A 21,323-nucleotide genomic window follows, 5' to 3' on the forward strand; every position below is an offset into this window, starting at 1 on the left:
TACTGTACAAAATCTTTTAATAAAAAGTGGAATAGCTTTGAAATAATGTAAGTTTGGAACCACTTAAGCGAGTAAATAATAAGTAAATTCTCAATTTAGCTTGAACTATAAACTGTCACCCAACTTTGAGTTAAAAATGATTGATATATGCATATAATATACTGAGAAAGTGCAGGTTTAAATGAATTAAGGCAGATGGAAATCATTCGAATGAGATTTTTGGGTAGCCAGCCGGATATGTTTCAATGCATTTCAAAACATTTCAATTCAAGGAAAATAAAAAGCAAATCTATTTCATAAAGTATAGAATTCATGTTTTGTCATCAATCATCCTCCTTGGCTCGACAGTCTTTTTCTAGAATGTTCTCAATGTTGAATTATGCATAAAACCGTGGAGTAGCTTTGGATTAAAGTAAATAAATTAATTAAATGTATACATTTGTGGGGATTGACCCCCCCTAATCAATGCTTGATCCTCCCCTGTAAAATAGGTGTTTATTTGTATAGTTTATTATTAAGTAACCACTCAAATACACAAAAACAAAAGTTTATGGTAAAAAAACGGCAGATGAGGTTGCAAATATTTTACCGTTAAAAATACAGTACAAACTGTAAAATTAATTTCTCATTTTTACAGTAAACCACCGTATTTCATTAATTTATATATGTAATATGTAGGCCCACACGTAATCTGCGCGCGCAGAATTCCGCAGATTTTACGCAGATTTCTGCAGATTTTTAGCCCATTTTAGCCTGTTTATTTACTTGAGTAAATGTGTAAATCGGAATTTATTCAGTTTTTATTCAGTAATTTATTACTTTTTATTTAATATATTAAAATGTAAGTTATGATACTCCGCTGGATACTCCCAAAATAATTCTGCAGAAATCCGCAGATTTTTACCAAAATTCTCAGCAGAAATAGCAAAAAACGTCCGCAGATTCCGTCTGGCCCTAGTAATGTCTGTATTTTGAATTAACAATATCTACACATCTTTTGTTACACAGATAGACACGTAAACAAAGCCATATGCAGGTGGTGATGAGAAAGTTTCATAATGAACTAATGCTCATCACAAACAACTTTTCCCACAAGCATCGGTGTATAGAAGGTGCTCAGTGTCATTCACACAGCTACTAAACACCAGTATGGTAACGTGCATAACATTAAAGTCATGAAATAAACATTGTTTATCAACATCGGATGTAACATAAATCTCTAATGTACATAACTGATGGGGAAACAACTAAAAAGATCAATATTAATGTCAACAAAAAGCATAAAAAGTGACGTGCCATACAGGGAATTCTGGGAAAGTCAGTTTATGGTTATTCGCCATATATATTAAGGAAACATACTGTTAACCAGGTTACGGATTTTTACTGTAGCATTTTTACAGTCTTTACTGTTAAAATCACGGATGTGTTTTACAGTCGTACTGGAAAGAACCTGTGAAATAACGGCCATTAAATTACAGAAATATACGGTAAAATAACAGAGGTTGAATTACAGTAATTTCCTTAAATTTACATATCTGGTAAATTTCTGTAATTCAACGTCTTGTTATTTTACAGTAAATTTCTGCAATTTAACAGCCGTTATTTTAGTTTCTTTCCAGCACCCCAGCTGCCAGAAATAAACCATAAAACTAGATTTTTTTAAGAGGGTAGTCACTAAATATCCCTCAAAACACTCAAAACGTATAGATTTTATTAGTTAATATGATGTCATTTAAATACATTTCTAAATTTGATTCACTAAAGCATGTTTTATCAAACTACTATCAAAAAAGTTGGACCTCCTGATCAATGTTTAATTTGCACACTGATTATAATGCATGATAGAATTGCAGGATATACTGCCAAACTACTGTCTTTTTTTAGAAGTGTCTAAACATAAACAAATTCACACATGATAAAAGGACACTACACACACCAATATGTCCAAGCTTCACACTTGAGTCTTGCACATCAAGCTAAGGCCACTGATTTATTTGCATAGTTGTGACTTTCAGATTTACATGCAGCTTTATCATAAAGCACAACCGTACATTCACTCACACACACACACACACACAAATTAAAAATGTAAAATGCACACTCTTCCCCACATACACACGCTTAAAACTAGTCCTTAATCGGGTTGGAAGTCATTTGGAATTGAATGTGGATGAAAACAAGGCTGTGAGGAATAGACAATTATTACAACGGCACTCAATGAAGGTTTAAAAACACATCAAATGATTTATTTTAGTTCTTATTTAATTCTTATTGAACAAAAAATGCTTTAAAACAAGCTGATTATTTCATTTGCCATATATATTTAATTTTTTTTAATTTTTACTTTCTGTTTTATGCACTCTGTAGCATTTGTATGTTATGTGACGCTGTAATGCTATCTGATACTGTTCTTGTCTTTTGAAAGTTTAATTAGAGTAACATTTAATCAACTACAAAAGCTATATATAGTTAAACGACAGCGTAAAGCCCACTAAATGTACCGTATTTCTATGCCTCACAGCCTAATTTTATTTAATATCAGAAATTAAAACACAGCGCCACCCTGACTAAAGGTTATTGGAATAAAAGACCCAGCACTCTAGGACGATCTCCCTATTAAAGAAGGCACTTTAAAATCCAAAAAAAAAATAAAAAGACATCAGAATAAATACAGTTCAGAGAGGAGCAGCAAGTAGAAGTACAAAATCCATCCGAAACATGTACAGAACAGACCATAATGCAAATACTTTTAAAAACAAACAGGAATGAAGTTAAGACACACAAGACAACGCCAACAGACTTTCACATCCTCTTGAAAGCAATGTTTCTTGAGTCACATTTACAATAGAGGACAAGTAGTTAATGTATTTACTAACATGAATACACAGCGAACAATACATTTATTACAGTATTTATTCATGTTTGTTAACGCTAATTAAATGAAAATTACAGCTGTTCATTGCTAGTTCTTCTTAACTCGCTAATTGTCATTGTAAACTGTGTAATTAAAATTTTTGTTGAACTTCCCACATGTTCCAATGACAAGAAAACACTAGTTTTACTCCATTATTAACAAGCACAACTTTGGATTTTAATAATGTATTAGTAAATGTTGAACTGTGGTAAATAAACATTGTACATTTTATTTGTTGGTGTTAGTAAATACATTTGACTATGTGTCCCATACTGTAGAGTGTTACCGTTTCTTGCATATAAATCCTATCTATAGATGCATATAAATCCGATCTATACATGCATAAAATCATGATCTTTTTATATATAGATATTAATCTGATCTATATACATGAATATAAATGTGATCTATATATGCATACAAATCTGATCTCTCTCTCTCTCAAAAATTATATATATATATATATATATATATATATATATATATATATATATATATATATATATATAGAGAGAGAGAGAGAGAGAGAGAGAGAGAGAGAGAGAGAGAGAGAGAGAGAGAGAGAGAGAGAGAGAGAGAGAGAGAGAGAGAGAGAGAGAGAGAGAGAGAGAGAGAGAGAGAGAGAGAGAGAGAGAGAGAGAGATCATGATTATATGCATACATGTATAGAGATCAGGTTTATATGCATGCATGCATATATATATATATATATATATATATATATATATATATATATATATATATATATATATATATATATGATCTAAATACATTAATATATATCTGATCTAAATACATGAACATAAATGTTCATGAATCTAAATCTCATCTATATATGCATCTAAATCGGATCTATATACAGTGCCTTTATAACATCATCATACCCTTTGAAAATCTGTAACTACTCTATGACACCCTGCTTTTTAAAAAGACCTTCAGGATAAAGTTGTAGAAAGGCACAGGTTAGAAGGCTACAAAAAATATGGTAACACTTAAGAACAAGGGTCCGTTAGTTAATGTATTTACTAACATTAACCAAGAATGAATAATCTTAAAAAGCATTTAATAATCATAGTTCAACATTATCTAATGCAAGATTAAAATCCATTCTAATTAATGAATGCAGTTGATAATTTAACTTAAATAACATTAACAAAGATGAATAAGTACCATAATGAATGTTTTACTAAATTGTTTGTTCATGTAAGTAAATACATTTAGTAATGGACCTTTTTTTTTTAAGTGTTACCAAAAAACTATTTTAAAGGCTGTAAAAAGTTATTTGGAATGTGATTTCAGGCTGTGTGACTAAAATCTAAAGTACTTATTTTAAAGGGAGGAGGGTATGCTAGTTTTCTATAGGCACTCTATACAGTAGGCAGCATCTGAAGTTGGGTGTTATTTAATAGTTTTAAAACAACTTTGACCAAAGTTGAGGATCCACTTTAAATGTTGACAACTGTATAACACATGTTGTGATGGTTGTGTTGGAATGAATGGTCTTCATTAGTGCTGCTCTTCTCTTAGTCGGAGTCTTCATCATCGAGATACTCCTCGGCGTTACTGTGGGTGCGCAGAATGACTGGAGACGGGACAGAAGGACGGTTAAATGGGTGACTACAGGAAGTGACATGTGATTGAGGTACTGTAACTGAAAGGAGACGCCTTATGACTCACCTCCTCCCAGCTTCCTCTTCAGCAGAGAGGCGCACTGTGCGTTGGTGGCCATATCCAGAGCCGTCTTCTTCTCATTGTTTACCACATCTGTCCTTGCATCTGTAAACACACAGACATGATATGAAATATTAAAGATAAAAAATAAAATAAAATCACAAACGGCTGCGTATTATGTTTTTGCAAATGTTTTTTTCATACACATTTGTTCTGCTCGTCTTACAGTAGGTCTGCGTTGCATCATTTTAATATATTTTTTAATTTTTTGAAAAAGTTTATTAGCTAAATTTAAGCTCTATTCCTCTTTTGGAATAAATAAATGGTAAAGGTAAATCCTGCCAATTTTAAATTTTTACATTTTAATTTGAATTTTGTCACTATTATAGCGTGAACATTAATAACACACTTTGTAAAAATTGTGTTTGCATTTTATTTTTCAGTTTGGCTTTTTATTTTAATTTTGGCAGTCTTGACGCGAAAAATCAGTGAAAATGAAATGTTAAATTGGCAACTTTATTTTAATTATCAATTTGACAGGGACAATGTGTTGTCAAAATGAAAATTAAATAATTTTATTTCGTTTTAAATTTTGGCAGAAATTTTGCGAACAATGTTTTAGAATGAAATTGTTAATCTAACTTTCATTTTAATTTCCAAAATTTATTTGATTTATTTAAAATTGGCAGGATTTACCTTCCATAGTGAACACTTAGCAAGGTTAAAAAGTAAGAATTATTTGGTTACAGTATTAGTTTTACATTAATATTAGTTAAATTCTTCGAGTGAGTAATGCAAATGCTTTAGGAAACTTTAGGAAAAATGCTAAATATTTTAATTAATTTATTGTATATGGTTATTACACCACAAATGAAAGTAAGCCATCTTGTTAGTTTGAGATGAAAATGCAGTTGTTTAGGACATCTTACCCCAACCTAGTATCACATACTGTAGATAAAACTTTTATAAAGCTAAAAATAAATCAATAAATAAAAAAAAATGAATAATGCACTCACTTTTATTAAGCAACATCTCAACTATATCTGAATAACCCTTCCAGGCAGCTGCATGTAGAGGCGTATCTCCCAATTTATTCTGTTGTGGAAATGAATACATCATTTAACATGCATCAAGTCCTATATATAAAGTACATACAGCATTGGCTCAGTGATCACTTTGTCACTGATCTCATTGTGCACATTAACAACTTGAAATAAACCACAAAAAACAACAGAAATAAATCGCACTGACCTGCTGATTGAGCTCACAGTTCGGCTGACTCAGCAAAATCTCCACCACATCTAAGAAAACAGGGTAGTTTAAACATTTCATTGCTTTTCTTCTTCATGTTTATTTGTTTGTGCCATTATTGGCCAGAACAGCCTTAAAGCCAAAGAGTAGAGAAAACCCAAGATGTTTCTCTCGTATAGTTTTGAATAGGGAAAATGCAACGCTCAACATGGCCGCTCTAGAGAATAAAGCCATGCTTTCTAGTAAAGAAGCCAATCTTTGATCACTATAAACTGATGATTCTCCAGAGTTGTGCTTTTATGACAGTTTCTGCAGCTTCATAGACAAACACGCCAGGGTGAAGAGAGGGAGAAAAAAGAGCTGAATTTCAACGCAAGGCAGGTTTATTATTATTTATATAGAACATTTCATGCACAATTATAATTGTAGATATATTGTATATCAATGCTTTACAATGCTTGCCTCACACATATCAGAAATATATCTACATAAAGCTTGAAATCTTTACATCTGTAAAACAAATGTTCTCTGGTTTTGTAATCTGTATGAAACAAACATGAGATACTCTTTCCTGTGTGACCGCATTAAGTGAGTCCTCGCCTCTGCCATTCAAATGCAAATCACACGAGGGTAACGGCATGAACACGCGAACATCCATAAACATGTACGCAAAGAGGCTGCTGTCGTTTTGGGAGAACATATGTCATCAAAAATAAGTTGGGAATTAATTCACAATTACAGAATAGCCCCTTTCACACATACAGACCTTTCCGTTGTATGTGTGAACAGGCCCTTTTTGAAAATACCGGTGAATTCGTTCTTCGTATTTTCCGGAAAGAGAAGTTGTAACATTACCGGTAATTTGCCGGAATGCTGCGCTGTGTGAATGCAGAAGGAAGATAGCCGGAAAGAGCGCGTACACGTCTAGAACGTGCTGACGTGAGACGTCTGCTTTAGCCAATCAGAACAGTCAGACGCATTCACGTGCACGCGGTTTATGAGAATAAAAGCCTTTTGAATATTTTTCCCAGACACCTTTAGCTGCTAGATGTTAGTCAGATAACGTTTCTATGTTCCTTCTTAATGCCAACTGTGTAAATAATTATTGATAAAATGTTTATGATAATCAGTTGTTTGTTTACCTTTAAGCTTTGCTTGTGCCCGTGAGTGCCTATAGCGCCAGCACACACACATATCATAAACATCTCGACATGCGAATGTGTTTCTCTATGTTTTCATTGGAGTTGTTCACAATACTGATCCATCCAAAGAGTTTGTAATGAAGTCAAATGTTTACAAACACAAGCGCAGCCGTTTAGAGGTCATTTCTGGTTAATGATGTCAAAATTTACCGGCATTTTGCGATGGATGTGTGAATGCTCTTTTCCAGAAAAATTCCGTAACGTCCTCGCCTGTGTGAACATTGCTTTTTTGAATATACCGGTAAAGTCGTTCCGGAAATTCTCCGGATATTTACCGGTGTCACTGTGTGAAAGGGGCTAATGACTGGATGCAGCATTATTTTGAGGATGATACTGTGTAGCACGCAGGCTATTGATTGTTACAGTAGTTACATAGTTTGATAGACAGGATGACAGCTGATCGCGTCCTCCAGAGACATCCAAAGGAGTTTGATATCGTGAATTCATTTCTTTCGAGACATTTTTGAGACATTTGTCAACTCATTGGTGATAGCAAATATGAAATTTGATCGCAAACTTGACAAGCAGTTTTGGATGACTTGATGTTTTGGCTTGGCCAGCCTGATCTCACGAGAAAAAGTAAGTATGTTACGTTTTGCCAGTTTAGTGGCTAATTCGTACGAGTTCAGTCGTACAAAATTGTACGATTTTAAAAAGGAGGCGTGGCACCTAACCCCAACCGTCATTGGGGGATGAGCAAATCGTACTTAACTGTACAAATTAGATCGTACAAATTCATACGAATTAGCCACCAAATCAAAAAGTTACGAATTGCCGTGAGATTGTGTTGGCTTGGCTTATGAGGGCGTACTCACACTAGGCACAGTTGATTTGAACCATGCCGAAGCGCACTTGTTCCCACTCCCCTTGACGGCCTGCACTCACTGCATTTTTTAAATTCTGAGCAGGAGCACGATTACATCATCGATGATATGACTGGTCAGGAAGAGACAGGAAGAGAAGTGCTCTCACTCAGCGCAGTGGACATTGCTTTAGTTATATCACTTTGTATTGTTTTTAGTCGTTTGTGATGCAGTGACAGTCAAATATTTTGCTGAACAGATCTACAATTATCATAAAAGTCCTCATGCTGCACGTATTAGCAGGTTTGCATCTTTAATAAACTATGACAGTTCGTGTTTATTAAACGGTAAGAATGATTAATAAATTTATATGAAACAGTCCCTTTAAAGTGATGTCGCGTCTTTATTTTCCGGCTCAGGCGCACTTTGCACTCACATTACAAGCATACGCAACAAAGCCCAACTGAACCACACTCTTGCCCGGCCAACTGAACCACGACTGTGCACGATTCGCAGCACTCACATTTAACAGACAAACTAGGAAACGCACCCAGGCACAGTTCGGATAGCTTAGTGTGAGTGGGCCCAGAAATGTATTGAGCAAAACTGTGATGATCACGCACATCTGGTCAGGAAAGCATGGTGTGAACAGCCTTAAATCTTTTGCTGTCAAGGAAACCCACAAACCCCTCCAAATACCCACGGAGAAACCCAGGAAATGCCTACAGCGGTTGCTGAATAAATAGAATTAATTGCTTTCATTGATTCAGTGTGACTAAAACATAAAGCAGCGCAAACAGCTGTTATTAGCAATTGATTAAATTAATTTTAAAACCGATTCTTCAGTGAACTATGGCCCCGTGTAGTACAGTGGTTCCCAACCTTTTTTTGCCCGAGACCCCCTTTTTCCCCAGAAAATATTGGCCCCCCTCCACATTTAATGATATATTCGCTTATGTAAGTTTGCAGTAATGATGACAAAAAAAAATAGTTTTCAAACAAACATTATTATTTAGGTGGCCATAGATTTTTTTTAATCTAGATTAATTTAGATTAAAATGGCTCATTTGAATTGAATTTGAATGGCTCATTTAGAATTTGTGTGCTACCCAAATAAAAAGTCTGCGAGAATGGGTTTCTCAAGCCAGGTGGTGCATTAGACCAGAGGCTCATCTCCGGTTTCCGCATCACGAACTGCTTGTGAAACTGTTCTACTCTGACAAGACGGTGATGAAAATTAATTATGTTTAATAAGATTCATTAATTTTCTTTTCGGCTTAGTCCCTTTATTAACACAGGGTCACCACAGCGGAATGAACCGCCAACTTATCCAGCACGTTTTTACGCAGTGGATGCCCTTCCAACCATAACCCATCTCTGTGAAACATTCACACACACACACTCATACACTACGGACAATTTGGCCTACCCAATTCACCTGTACCACATGTCTTTGGACTGTGGGGGAAACCAGAGCAGCCGGAGGAAACCCACGCGAACACAGGGAGAACATGCAAACTCCACACAGAAATGCCAACGGACCCAGCCGAGGCTCGAACCTTCTTGCTTTGAGGCAACAGCACTACCTTCTGCACCAATGTGTCGCCCCATTCAATAAGATGTACTTATATTTACTAACTGTTTATTCACTTAAAGATGAATTTTGCAGCTGGTAGGGCATAAAACATATGCCAGGATAGTTGGCGGTTCATTCATTCATTCATTCATTCATTGAAACAGCGAATTGTTGTTGTTTTTTTTTTATCTCCTTAATCCGACTAAAGTCATAACTGAACTAAACAGAAATGGAATTAAGACGTAGAGTATGCTTATGTACTTATATATCATAAGTGGCATTATTGAAGTAAACACCGCTGTCTTTAGCACCTTTCGCCATATTTTCCGTCAAGATCCACACGCGGCTGTCAGTAAAGGACCGCGCACGCACACACACACACACATTGCGAAATGCGGAAGTTTTTTTTCTATCCATTTGGCGTATGCTATTAAATTCCATTACAATCACCAGTACCTACTCCTTATTAGTGTCTAAAACCCCAGTTTGTCATGGCAGATGAATGAAATGTTCAGGCATCCTGCTGATTTGATTCAGAAGGGCACTCTTTTGTCAGATGGCTCACCGGTCAGGTATACATCCATCCGCGCTAATATGTCAAGGTGAAAGTCATCATAGCTTGCGTAGAATAGACCCAGCTCCCAACCCAACTTTGAAAATAGATTAACGGCAATTATTTTTTATCACATGATAAGAATCTCGCATTAACGGCTCACCACTAGTGTAAATATATATTTATTCAGTTTGTATATTAATTTCAATAATACTATTGTCCACTGCTAAGTATTTTTTTTAAATATGACGCGGTCCCCCGCAAAGCTCACTGAGGCCCCCATGTGGACCTGTTGGGAACCGCTGGTGTAGTAAACGCTGCTTCATCTGTACACACATGCTGGAATAGAAGCTTTAATACATTAGCTTTATTAGCTCTGGCTTTGGTGACAAAATGCACATGAAAATTGACTTTGGTTAGTTGCCAATTGAGGTGGCACGGTGGCTCAGTGGCTAGCACTGTCACCTCACAGCAAGAAGGTCGCTGGCTCGAGTCCTGGCTGGGTCAGTTGTCATTTCTGTGTGGAGTTTGTATGTTCTTCCCGTGTTGGAGTGGGTTTCCTTCGGGTGCTCCGGTTTCCCCCACAGTCCAAACACATGCGCTATAGGTGAACTAAATACGCTAAATTGGCCGTAGTGTAGGAGTGTGAATGTAATAGTGTAAAAGAGTGTTTCCCAGTACGGGGTTGCAGCAGGAATGGCATCTGCTGTGTAAAACATATGCTGGATAATTAGAGGTGTAAAACATATGCTGGATAATTGGAGGTTCATTCCGCTGTGGTGACCCCTGATGAATATAGGGACTTAGCCGAAGGAAAATTAACGAATGAATAACCACCAAGCCCCCTGTGTCTGAATATAGTCAAAGCATGTATTTCAACCAGTTTGTGTTTCGACTACCTTTATGTCCTCCATGGCAAGCCCAGTAGAGAGAGGTGTTCCCTGCTTTGTCCAGTCCGTTGATGCCAACTTTATTATCCAAGCACTCTCTGAGCCAGCTCAGATTTCCTGCATTCCCACACAAAACAGACGATTATTTCACCACTTTAACAAACAAACATACTGCTAGCCGGGTCTGTATGTGTGTACCTCGTTTGGCTGCTTCATGCATGGGGTTATCTATGGACTCTGCCTGTTCAGCCACTGAGAAATGATCAAGATGAGAATAAAAAAAAAACTGCATATAATAAATCACAGCAATACATTTTTACATCACGGCGAATAGATCTTTGCAGTGTGGAGAGTGGATGTCTGCAGGCATGTGCACACATAGGGCTCAACCTGTGCAGTGCACATGCCATTTCTAGTATTGGATACAAAGCGCCCTACGAAAATGATCTGAATTGCCCCCGCTCTTCAGAAATTTTATCCTGCACATGCCCCTTAGATAGTCTCTGCACAGGGCTGGATGTCTGTACCGGCGAGTACAACGTGACGTCACATTAGTTTGATAGTTACAGTTTACACACAGCTTTCTGACGATATGTTACCGAGTACATTTAAGTTACCGGGAAATGCAGATTATTTTTTTCTTCTCTCATTTGACGTGTGGTATCAAACATTCCATCAAAGCTACACTCTTCCAGCAGTTCTTACTCGCATCCCATATCACGTTTGTTACGAAGGGCATGCATGAAATGTTCCTGAATGAAAGTGAAAGTGCCAAACTGCAGTTAAAGTCAACAAATTAATTATTTGGCAAATAATTTGACTACTGATGTCCATGTAAACTCAGTCACTGTCTTTCTCTCCTGCGTCTGTGTGTTTGTTTTGCCTCTGTGAAAATCCGCACGTGCCCAAACAGAAACTCCCATTTTTATGCAAAATCTTAACCTCTTTCCCTCCCCCAACACTCCCACCTAAACAGAGCTGGACACACCAACTTTCCTGACTTTTTCCAAACTAGAGGCATGAAAACATCCTGCTGAGACAGGGATTTCATGGCACTTTAAAGAGATTATGGTGTTGTTTGATACCCAATATGCTTTTAATTGTTTAAATTAAACTTAACTGGATGATATTACTGATGCTTACCCCAGCATCCAATACTTCCAGGTTTCTTCCCACTGCAGCCTTGCTTTTTCTTTGTAAAATGGCGGCCGCATGAAATAAGCGTACAAATGGCTGTCTTTAGCACAAATGTGGTTTTGTTTACAATTTCTGGTTCATTCTAGGCAGTATGAAAGCGAACCGCATCAAATAATGAAAAAATAAACTAATTCAAAATTTGGTCATGACCAAAGCAAGTGAACTAACAAACTTTCCTGGAGTGAATAGACCCTAAATTAACTTTTTATTTTTCAGGTGAATTATCCCTTACATTTCCCAAAAGTCATCTCATTCACTAAAGCATTACGTTTAAAGGGTTGATGGTTAGCAGGATCTACTGTAATCAACATTTCATGTGGATCAAAAAAGTTTTTCAAAAGTCTCCTAAGGTCAGAATGGATGTTGTTAAATAGTTTTAAGACGACTTTGATGTAAAGGTTTTGATCCACTTTAAAAGTTGACTACTGTAGTTTGCTTTTCTTACCGTAATTGCTAGGAATAAGACCAGTCCTTCCCCGGCATGTCCCTTTCCACCAGTTACTGTCACTCTAAACAAAATAAACCCAGCAGTCAATACAAATTCACAAACACTGCTACAAATTCTGATGAATATAATGCTGTTTATCTCCATCATGACAAGAGGAAGTAACAGTACTTCATAACTTCATGAAGTATCAGATCATAAACTTACCGTATCTGAGATATACAGAATATCACCTTCCTCAAAGTACAGTTCATCCGGCTGAAAAAGAGGAAAACAAATCACAAATCAGACGAACTGAAACAAACAATGTTCAATCAAGCAGAAAAAAAGATGAACTCACCGTCCTTGGGTCAAAGGTGAATAAAGCCCGGTACACCTTGACCTGACCTGTTTAAAACACAGATAAATAACAGATCATGACTGATGATTAAAGCAATTAATTCACATTTCAGGCCCAGTGACCTGTGTTTTGGTCATAAAAGACGAAATAATCTACCTGTTAAGGCATGGTTCATACACATTTTTACTACCAAAATTCCATGACATTTCCAACACTTTAAAGTAAATTTAATTTATTCATTTAGTATTTTAGTCGTTCATTCTTTAGGATTAGTCCCTGATTTATCAGGGTTCGCCACAGCAGAATAAAGCCCCATCTACTTGGTTTAAATTAACATTTATGTCTATGTAAAATTTATTTAGATATTGCTTACACAGCACTGATAATGTAAGACCATGGAATTGGCCAATGACAAAGACTAGCCTATATTCAAATAAACAGATATTTGTTAAACAAATTTCCACAACTTTTCCAAATCTTCATGGGTTTTATTGTTTTTCCAAAACTTTTCCAGGCCTGAAAAATGTCATGTCAAAATTCCATGACTTTTCGTGGTTTTCCATGACCGTTTGAAACCTGTAAAGGGATAGTTCACCCAAAAACTAATGTATTTTAATTATGCTGGAAAAAAACCCATTCCATATTAGGAAAAACATATACAGTGCTCTACATAAGTGAGTACACCCCATTAGGGAAGCAACGATTAACTGGTTTCACTATTAACCGTACTTTAATTAGTCACGGTTAATTAATCATAAAGGCATTTCTGCACAGAACAAAACTGCTGCCACTAAAATTTATGCCAGCTGTGCACGAGTGTAAAGTTATAAGCTTGTACACAATACCCACACACACTGGATTAAATGCTGAAGGGCCGTTCACATATCCAGTGTTTTGTGCGCACAAGTTCGTTATTACCAATAGAGGCACGCAACACACACACTTTCCAGGCACTCCTAGTTGAAAGAATGCCACGTGCACACCGTGAGTCAAGTGACAAGATCTGACCAGTCAGCTTCATATTTTGTATGGAATACAGGGTTGTCTCGATACTGCAATTCGATATCAATCGGTACAAAAAGTTTAAAAGCGTCTATGTCCCGCAAACATTTGGGCGTGTGGATCTTAAACAGCGCTGATTTGCCATTGTGTTCACATGCTCAACAGAAATGACTGTGATTGGCCGTGAAGGTCATTGTTTCACCAAACTCACCGCTGTTTACTGAGTGTAACCAAAGAGCTTAGAATGACCAAGAAGCGACACTTAATAGAACATTCCATTGCAACAGCAGTACCCAGCAGCAGCCCTGTGATTGCACCATTTTGGAGTGAAAGCGATCGGTTGTCCATTGTATCTCATTGCTGTCACAATGGCAAGCAGCTGCTTTGTTTTTTGTTTATTTATTTATTTATTTATTTATGTATTTATTTAAAAAGCACATTAAAGCTGAGATTCAGCCTGAAATACGACAATAAAACACTTACTATCACAATCATCAGCACTTTTAATAGTTTATTTTACAGACATGTAATATGCTGCTGTTCTATTGGAATTTTCATTCCAAAATGGCCACCGCTGGACACAAATGGACACTAGTGGCACCTAGTGGCTGTTTCCCAAACAACAACAGTGTCGCCACTTGGTGATTCTATGCTCTTTGGTGTAACCACAGATACCGGCACACTGGATTTTAAAGGCGTGATTCTTTAGCGGATCGCTCATATGTTAGCTTATAGACAAACCAGCTGATTTACGTGACTTTAAAACGCTTCAATGTTTGATTGGTATCGAATTCCAGTATCAAGACAACCCTAATGGAATGTAGGCTTGGGCGGTATCCAAACTCTGATACCGTCAAACCTCCTCCCTATTTTACCTCGGTATCCGGTATTACCCTGCATATTTTTAAAAATTATGAAGGCTCAGACAGCGTCACCAAACTGTTGGCTTGTGCCTAAACCATTCAGAAACTGAATACCAATACCGTATATGCGACTTAGGCTCGCAGTCACCTGTTTGTCTTCTTCTGCACGGGACACTCCTCTCATTCGCACGCACGCAATCTGGTCGGCTCAAATCAAATAAAATAAAATACATCCTCTGTAACATCGTAACATTCCAGCACTCTAAATAGGCCTAGGTACATACAAATGCATCACACGACTATTCATTTACCTACTGCGCAAGCAAAGCCAAGCCCAGCCCGACCCCGTCTAAATGATAGAATTCAACCCCAAACTCATCGGATCCCGTCGGGTTCGGGCAAAGATCTTCAGCTCTAATGCAGACCTCTAGTCCATATTTACCACGTCTCTCTTCTAATTCAGTCGAAACCAGAAATACTGCCAAATTGCAAGTCACCTGGTACACGACACGCCACCTCTCCCTCTCTCTCTCTCCTCCACACTGTCCCGTGATGAGAATCACGCAAGCGTATTTGTAGGCATTAAATACAGGATATTTAATACTTTTCACCTATTTAAGTGCAGTGTTTTTTTTATAACGATATATTGATATTGAAACCGTTGCTATTTTTAGATCCCGCTGTATACCATGATACCGTATCACCGCCCAAGCCTAATGGAATATACACATTTCTACACCATAGAGAGAAAAAATACAAAAGGAAAATGCCAAACATTTGTGTAATGTAGTTGATCAACAGTGTCTTTAAGACAGACATTCAGCAGCCTTTGACTACATTTATTCTCTTTAAAAGAGAACTACTTAGCTAATATGTTTTTTTGTTTATTATTATTTTTATTTATTCATTTGTTTGTTGATTTTATTCATTCATTGTTCTGTCATTTATTTTCAGTGTAAATCATTACTAATGTTTAAATGCCACAAACTTGTTTCACCTATTGTTAAGTCCAAAGAGAAATAGACTATTGTTTGTTTGTTTTTAATATTATTTTGTGCTGTATTAATTGGTTACTGAGCAGCAATAAATAACACTTTAAATATAAGGACTTTTCATATGATTTTTCTAAACTAGCACTGTTTTGAAATTAATGAAATGTGTAATAATCGTGATACCCGTGATTGTTCTTCAGACTATAAGCGTGCAACCAAAATCTATAATCTTTGCATCCCTACACCCCATATTGAAAATTAGTGTTTTGATCAATTTCTCAGTGAATATAGGTCATATATTTTGGTGCATTTAAACAAAACAGATTTATTACATGGATATATTTATTGAAATAATATTTTCATCCCCAAGCATCTTAAAATAGAGAAAAATAATACATTGAAATTCATGCTAAATATTAAGAAAGAAAAAAACAAAATTTCAACAAAATCTTCTGCTTTTGTTTTGAAAATAGGAAGTCAATGGCTTCCTATTTTCAACATTCTTCAAAATATCTTCTTTTGCATTCAACAGAAACACACACACAAAAAAATGAAAATAAATAAATGACAACAGAATTTTCATATCTGCATGAACTCCCCTTCTTGCTCTTATCTGTCCGTCCATCCATCCATATGCAAAACATAATCGTACTGCATGTCTACTGCCAAATAATATCACAAAGCTAAATACAGGGCAAACCACATGACCCAGAAATGTGCGTAAGCCTCATAGCTGGAGAAACCCAAACCCTGAGGCCAAAACATATAAATAAACAAACCATTGTAAGTGTAACAAAGGGCATTTCCTGCCAGCTATTAAAAGGTATTTCCATGCTGGATCCAACCAACTCCTTCCAAACTTCCTACAGATCACTTCTGAAATGGAAATATTATGGCTTTGTCCACTTCTACACAGATATGTTAATTTCTGCAAACATCAAATTTGCGTGCTGTGCATTTGACTTCCACATATAGGCCTGTCACAATAGTCCATATGACTTATCACACACATGGACATGACCTCAATCATTTTTGGTGATGCAGTATACTTCGCCCTTACATTAAAACCAATCCTAGCAACTTTTTAGCTGTGCAACATCTCTATCTCTACTGGAGGTGTCAGTATGGTTTAAAATAATACTATAGTATTTACTATCAATTACTTTAGTATATAGCCATCGAGTGGCTGTCTGACAGCTGAAAATAGGTTTGGTAGCAGATATCGCAGCCTCTATTACTTTTTACCTTGCACCTTGTTTGCCTGTGTTTGTTTAAACATTTATTATTATTTATTTAGTATATGCGTTTTTACATTCTGAATCCAATGCCTGATTATTAAACTGTTAAAATGACTATAATTAAATGAAATATTCTTAAGAATAAAATATGTTGTGTTCTTTGAAAGAGTGCACTTGCATTGTGATTAGGGATGTCCAGATCCGATCATGTGATCGGAAATCGGGCTTTTTCTGACTCGATCGGAATTCGAAGTAACCTCTTGATCAGGACTCGAATATAGAGGGTGGGCCATTTATTTAGATGCATCTTAATAAAATGATAATGGTCGGTCATATTAACGTCTTGTTTGTGGCACATTAGTATATGTGAGGGGGCAAACTTTTCAAGATGGGTGGTGACCATGGTGGCCATTTTTAAGTCGGCCATCTTGGATCCAACTTTTGTTTTTTCAATAGGAAGAGGGTCATTTGACACATCAAACTTATTGGGAATTTCACAAGAAAAACAACGGTGTGCTATAAAATGTGTTCAATGTGCTGCCCATTGTGTTGAATTGTCAATGCAAGCCTCTTCTCCCACTCTTCACACACTGATAGCAACACCGCATGAGAAATGCCAGCACAGGCTTCCAGTATCCGACCGTAGTTTCAGGTGCTGCACATCTTGTATCTTCACACCATAGACAATTGGCTTCAGATGACCCCAAAGATAAAAGTATAAGGGGGTCAGATCGGGAGATTTTGGGGGCCATTCAACTGGCCCACGACAACCAATCCACTTTTCAGGAAACTGTTCATCTAGGAATGCTCGGACCTGACAGCCATAATTTGGTGGTGCACCATCTTGCTGGACAAACTCAGGGAAAGTGCCAGCTTCAGTGCATAAAGAGGGAAACACATCATCATGTAGCAATGTCAAATATCCAGTGGCCTTAAGGTTTCCATTGATGAAGAATGGCCCCACTCTCCTTGTTGCCTATGGTGTGAAGATACAAGATGTGCAGCAGCTGAAACTTTTTTGAAAGCTTTTTCCATTTTCGTTGAAGATCTTGTGACTGAAATGTAACAGAGTTTGTGAGTTGTATATGCATTTTTGATCTGTTTAAATAGTTACAATGCTTCTGACTTGTTTTATTTTTATATAATTTTGTATAAGCTCTAGATAACTTTTCCTTCTATCCTTGTATCTTTTAAAATGCAAAGTGCTTTCAGAATTAAAGTTTTAAAGCAGCGATATAGGGCTGCAGCTATCAATTATTTTAATAATCGATTAATCAACAAGTGTGATTGATCGAATAATCGGATAAGCTTTTTCCATTTTCATTGAAGATCCTGTGACTGAAATGCAACAGTTTGTGAGTTGCATGTGTATTTTTGACATGTTTTTAGATTTACAATGTTTCTGACTTTTCTGATGAATGAATGTTTCTGACTTGTTTTATTTTTATATCCGTTTGTATAACCTCCATTTTTAATGAAGACTGAAATTAACAGAGCAGTAAAAAGTGTATAAAAGCCTCACATTTATATACTGCAATAAGTTATCTCATTCAGCTCAATTTGCAGCTGCTGCACAATATTATGAATGTAAAAAATGAAAGTTTTTTTTATTTTTTATGTTTCACCTAATAATATAATTACAAAAAAATTCAAACAAGCTGCATATTGCCCAATTAAAATATATATAACGAGCAAATTACATAAATGCTGTAGCCAGGAAGTGATGTGTTAAATGCATTTTTTTTAAAACAAAGCATAAATTACTATGATTTATTTTTTGCAAACAATTAAATCGAATCATTTTGCAATAAGTTTCAGCCCCAACCATATATAAAATAAAATAATAATATTATCAATGCTGTTGTTGTTGTTATTAAAAATTAGTGTATGCATTTAGACCATTAAAACTACTTTGCAATAAATAAAGGCATTTATATTAATAATAATTATAATTAAAAATAATAATGATTATAGAAAATAATAATAACAATAGTGTTATCAAAAATATCGATCTATAAATTAATTCTGAAATATTTAAAATTATACTATCTTGCTTTTGTTTCCCAGTACTGGGTTTCAGCTGGATGGCCATCCGCTGCATAAAACATATGCCAAAATAGTTAGCGGTTCATTCCGCTGTGGCGACCCCTGATAAATCAAAGACTAAGCCAATAGAAAATTAATGAATGTATCTTTCTTTTGGTTAATATCAATACTGGCTTTGCTCTCTAACACTCTCTCTTTTCACCAGAAGGGAGAAGAATAATCAATAATAATATTAAGATTCTAACACTGCTTTTAATCAGAAAATGAGATTGCACTAATTTAGTTTGTAATTTACTGCCTTTTGGACTTAAGAACTGCTGACGTACCTCATATAAGCATTATTCATTTATTCATTTTCTTTTCGGCTCAGTCCCTTTATTAATCAGGGGTTGCCACAGCGGAATGAACCGCCAACTTATCCAGCATATGTTTTACGTAGCGGATGCCCTTCCAGCTGCAACCTATCACTGGGAAACACCCATACACACTCATTTACACACATACACTACTGACAATTGAGCACATACCCAATTCACCAATAGCACATGCCTTTGGACTATGAGGGAAACCGGAGCACCCGGAGAAAACCCACACCAACACGGGGAGAACATGCAAACTCCACACAGAAATGCCAACTGACCCAGCTGAGGCTCGAACCAGCGACCTTCTTGCTGTGAGGCGATTGTGCTACCCACTGCGCCACAGTGATGCCCTCATATAAGCATTATATGGTTATTTATTTCCCCTTTTTACTTCATCTGCATACCTTTATTGTTGCTAACTTTGTTTCCCACGGCATCAAAAATAGCCTCGAATATTAATATTTTTCAAGGTATCATGACACAATAATAATCATAATGCATATTAAGTTTTGTAATCTAAAGAGTAATTTTTTTATTGCATCCAAAGGTAGAAATAGACATAAAAAATTAGTAACAAAAATACAAATTAAAGTAATTATTGGATGTTTAAAATGGCATTTGTGTATTAAATCAGTTTGTTTCGCCCCCTGACAGCACACAACATAGGCACAATCACTCAGTATATAATTTTCAGTGCATCTTACTTTAGTTTGAGGTTTAAAGATTCATTTTTGATCAAGTCAAAAGCAGAAATATTTAAAAAAGGATGATCACTGGATGTTTAAAACTGAAACTAAACCTTGTATACATGTTGTAAAAACACAATATTCGCTATCAAAGACAATCTCTAACCACAACACCTATCTCTGCCTGCCATCAGCATACATCAATAAGGGTAAAGTTGGTTTTATGTTTGCACATTTGGATTTTCTCATTAATTGTGTATTTTCAAACAAGCATCCGTTGCTAATTCTAATTAGGGAAGTCATATTAGCAGCCAAACACTATCAAAGTACAACACAGTCAACTAAATAGTGCTAATGTTGTCATGAAGTCATATTTGCATGCTATTTCAGACCGAATATTCAAAGTGGCATGGTGAACAATGTAGGGACCCTCTCACGAGTTGTCAATGAATGATTGTGTAAATGTACAACACCAACTTTGCCTCAATCATACATCACCAGTCCAAATGTCATGACTTAATTTGCACACTAAGCATAGTGAAGTAGTCAGTTCATAAGGGGAAGTAACTGCCCACTGTTAGACAACGACTAGCTATCTACATGTTAAGTATCTAGAGTCTAGACAACATTTTGGGGCATTTTTTTTGCGCATGCACATTTAATGCCCGATTAAAACACGATGACTAAACGTGCAGTCTATATAGGTTGCTTACTGGAATTTGAATTACAGCCAATTGATGAATGAGTGTTTTTCCCCTCTCCAAACTCAATCGAGTAATCAGAAGTAAGTCGTTTCACTTTATTTGGACTGTCAATGCAAAGACGTGTTGATTTTGCGTACGTTAAATGCGTAAAAGCGCGTAAAAAGTTGCACTGGAGAAACGCCAAACTCCACCCGCCGGAGAAAGTTCAGCAACACAGAATAGCATGCATTCATATACATTTCAGCGTGTTTTTTATTAGCTAGCACATAAAGAACAACGCTAAACAATTTGAATACTCAATGAAACTTTAGTATGTTCGCCGAGGCTTGTCCTCCATGAGCACCTTACCTGGTTTAGCTGGTTTGGGGGGAGGCTTTGACATTTCAGGAACTTTCCGAGACTTTTAAAGACGCTTTCTGGGTTATTAAAGATTTCTATATCACGTATAAGCTGTTTAAAACGGTTAAGAGCGCAAATGAAACAGTGGATCGCTGCTTTCTTCCTTTAGGCGCTGTCAATGAGGAAGCGTAAACGAACCCAATGCGGAAAAGTTAATCTGCGCATGCGCATGTCAGATCGGCTGAAATT

The 21,323-nt window shown here is 36.3% G+C and overlaps 2 protein-coding genes across 5 annotated transcripts in view; one reads left to right on the top strand and one right to left on the bottom strand.

Moving 5' to 3' along the window:
* The window catches only part of areg (amphiregulin), a 63,617-nt gene that overhangs the window by 1,894 nt on the left and 40,400 nt on the right, over positions 1-21,323 (top strand). For 2 of the 3 annotated variants that reach the window (XR_012406671.1, XM_068218210.2), the window contains exon 2: positions 4,442-4,556. The gene's annotated coding sequence lies outside the window, so the exon portion shown is untranslated. Of the gene's footprint in view, positions 1-4,441; positions 4,557-20,603; positions 20,816-21,323 lie in introns of those variants that run through there. The other variant, XM_073951915.1, reaches the window with a different exon arrangement.
* ostf1 (osteoclast stimulating factor 1) lies at positions 1,940-21,305 on the bottom strand. 2 transcript variants are annotated; one of them, XR_012405829.1, is made up of 11 exons: positions 21,084-21,293; positions 12,843-12,889; positions 12,710-12,760; positions 12,503-12,566; positions 11,059-11,112; positions 10,870-10,977; positions 5,837-5,886; positions 5,602-5,680; positions 4,592-4,690; positions 4,033-4,496; positions 1,940-3,099 (listed from the first exon to the last, which is right to left on the bottom strand). XR_012405829.1 is itself a non-coding variant. In NM_212857.2 (10 exon segments), coding segments are annotated over 10 exon segments (645 nt in total). In that variant the 5' UTR covers positions 21,118-21,305; the 3' UTR covers positions 4,033-4,437.

Source organism: Danio rerio, chromosome 5 (genome assembly GCF_049306965.1).
Source record: "Danio rerio strain Tuebingen ecotype United States chromosome 5, GRCz12tu, whole genome shotgun sequence".
In the NCBI taxonomy this organism is placed as follows: Eukaryota; Metazoa; Chordata; class Actinopteri; order Cypriniformes; family Danionidae; genus Danio; species Danio rerio.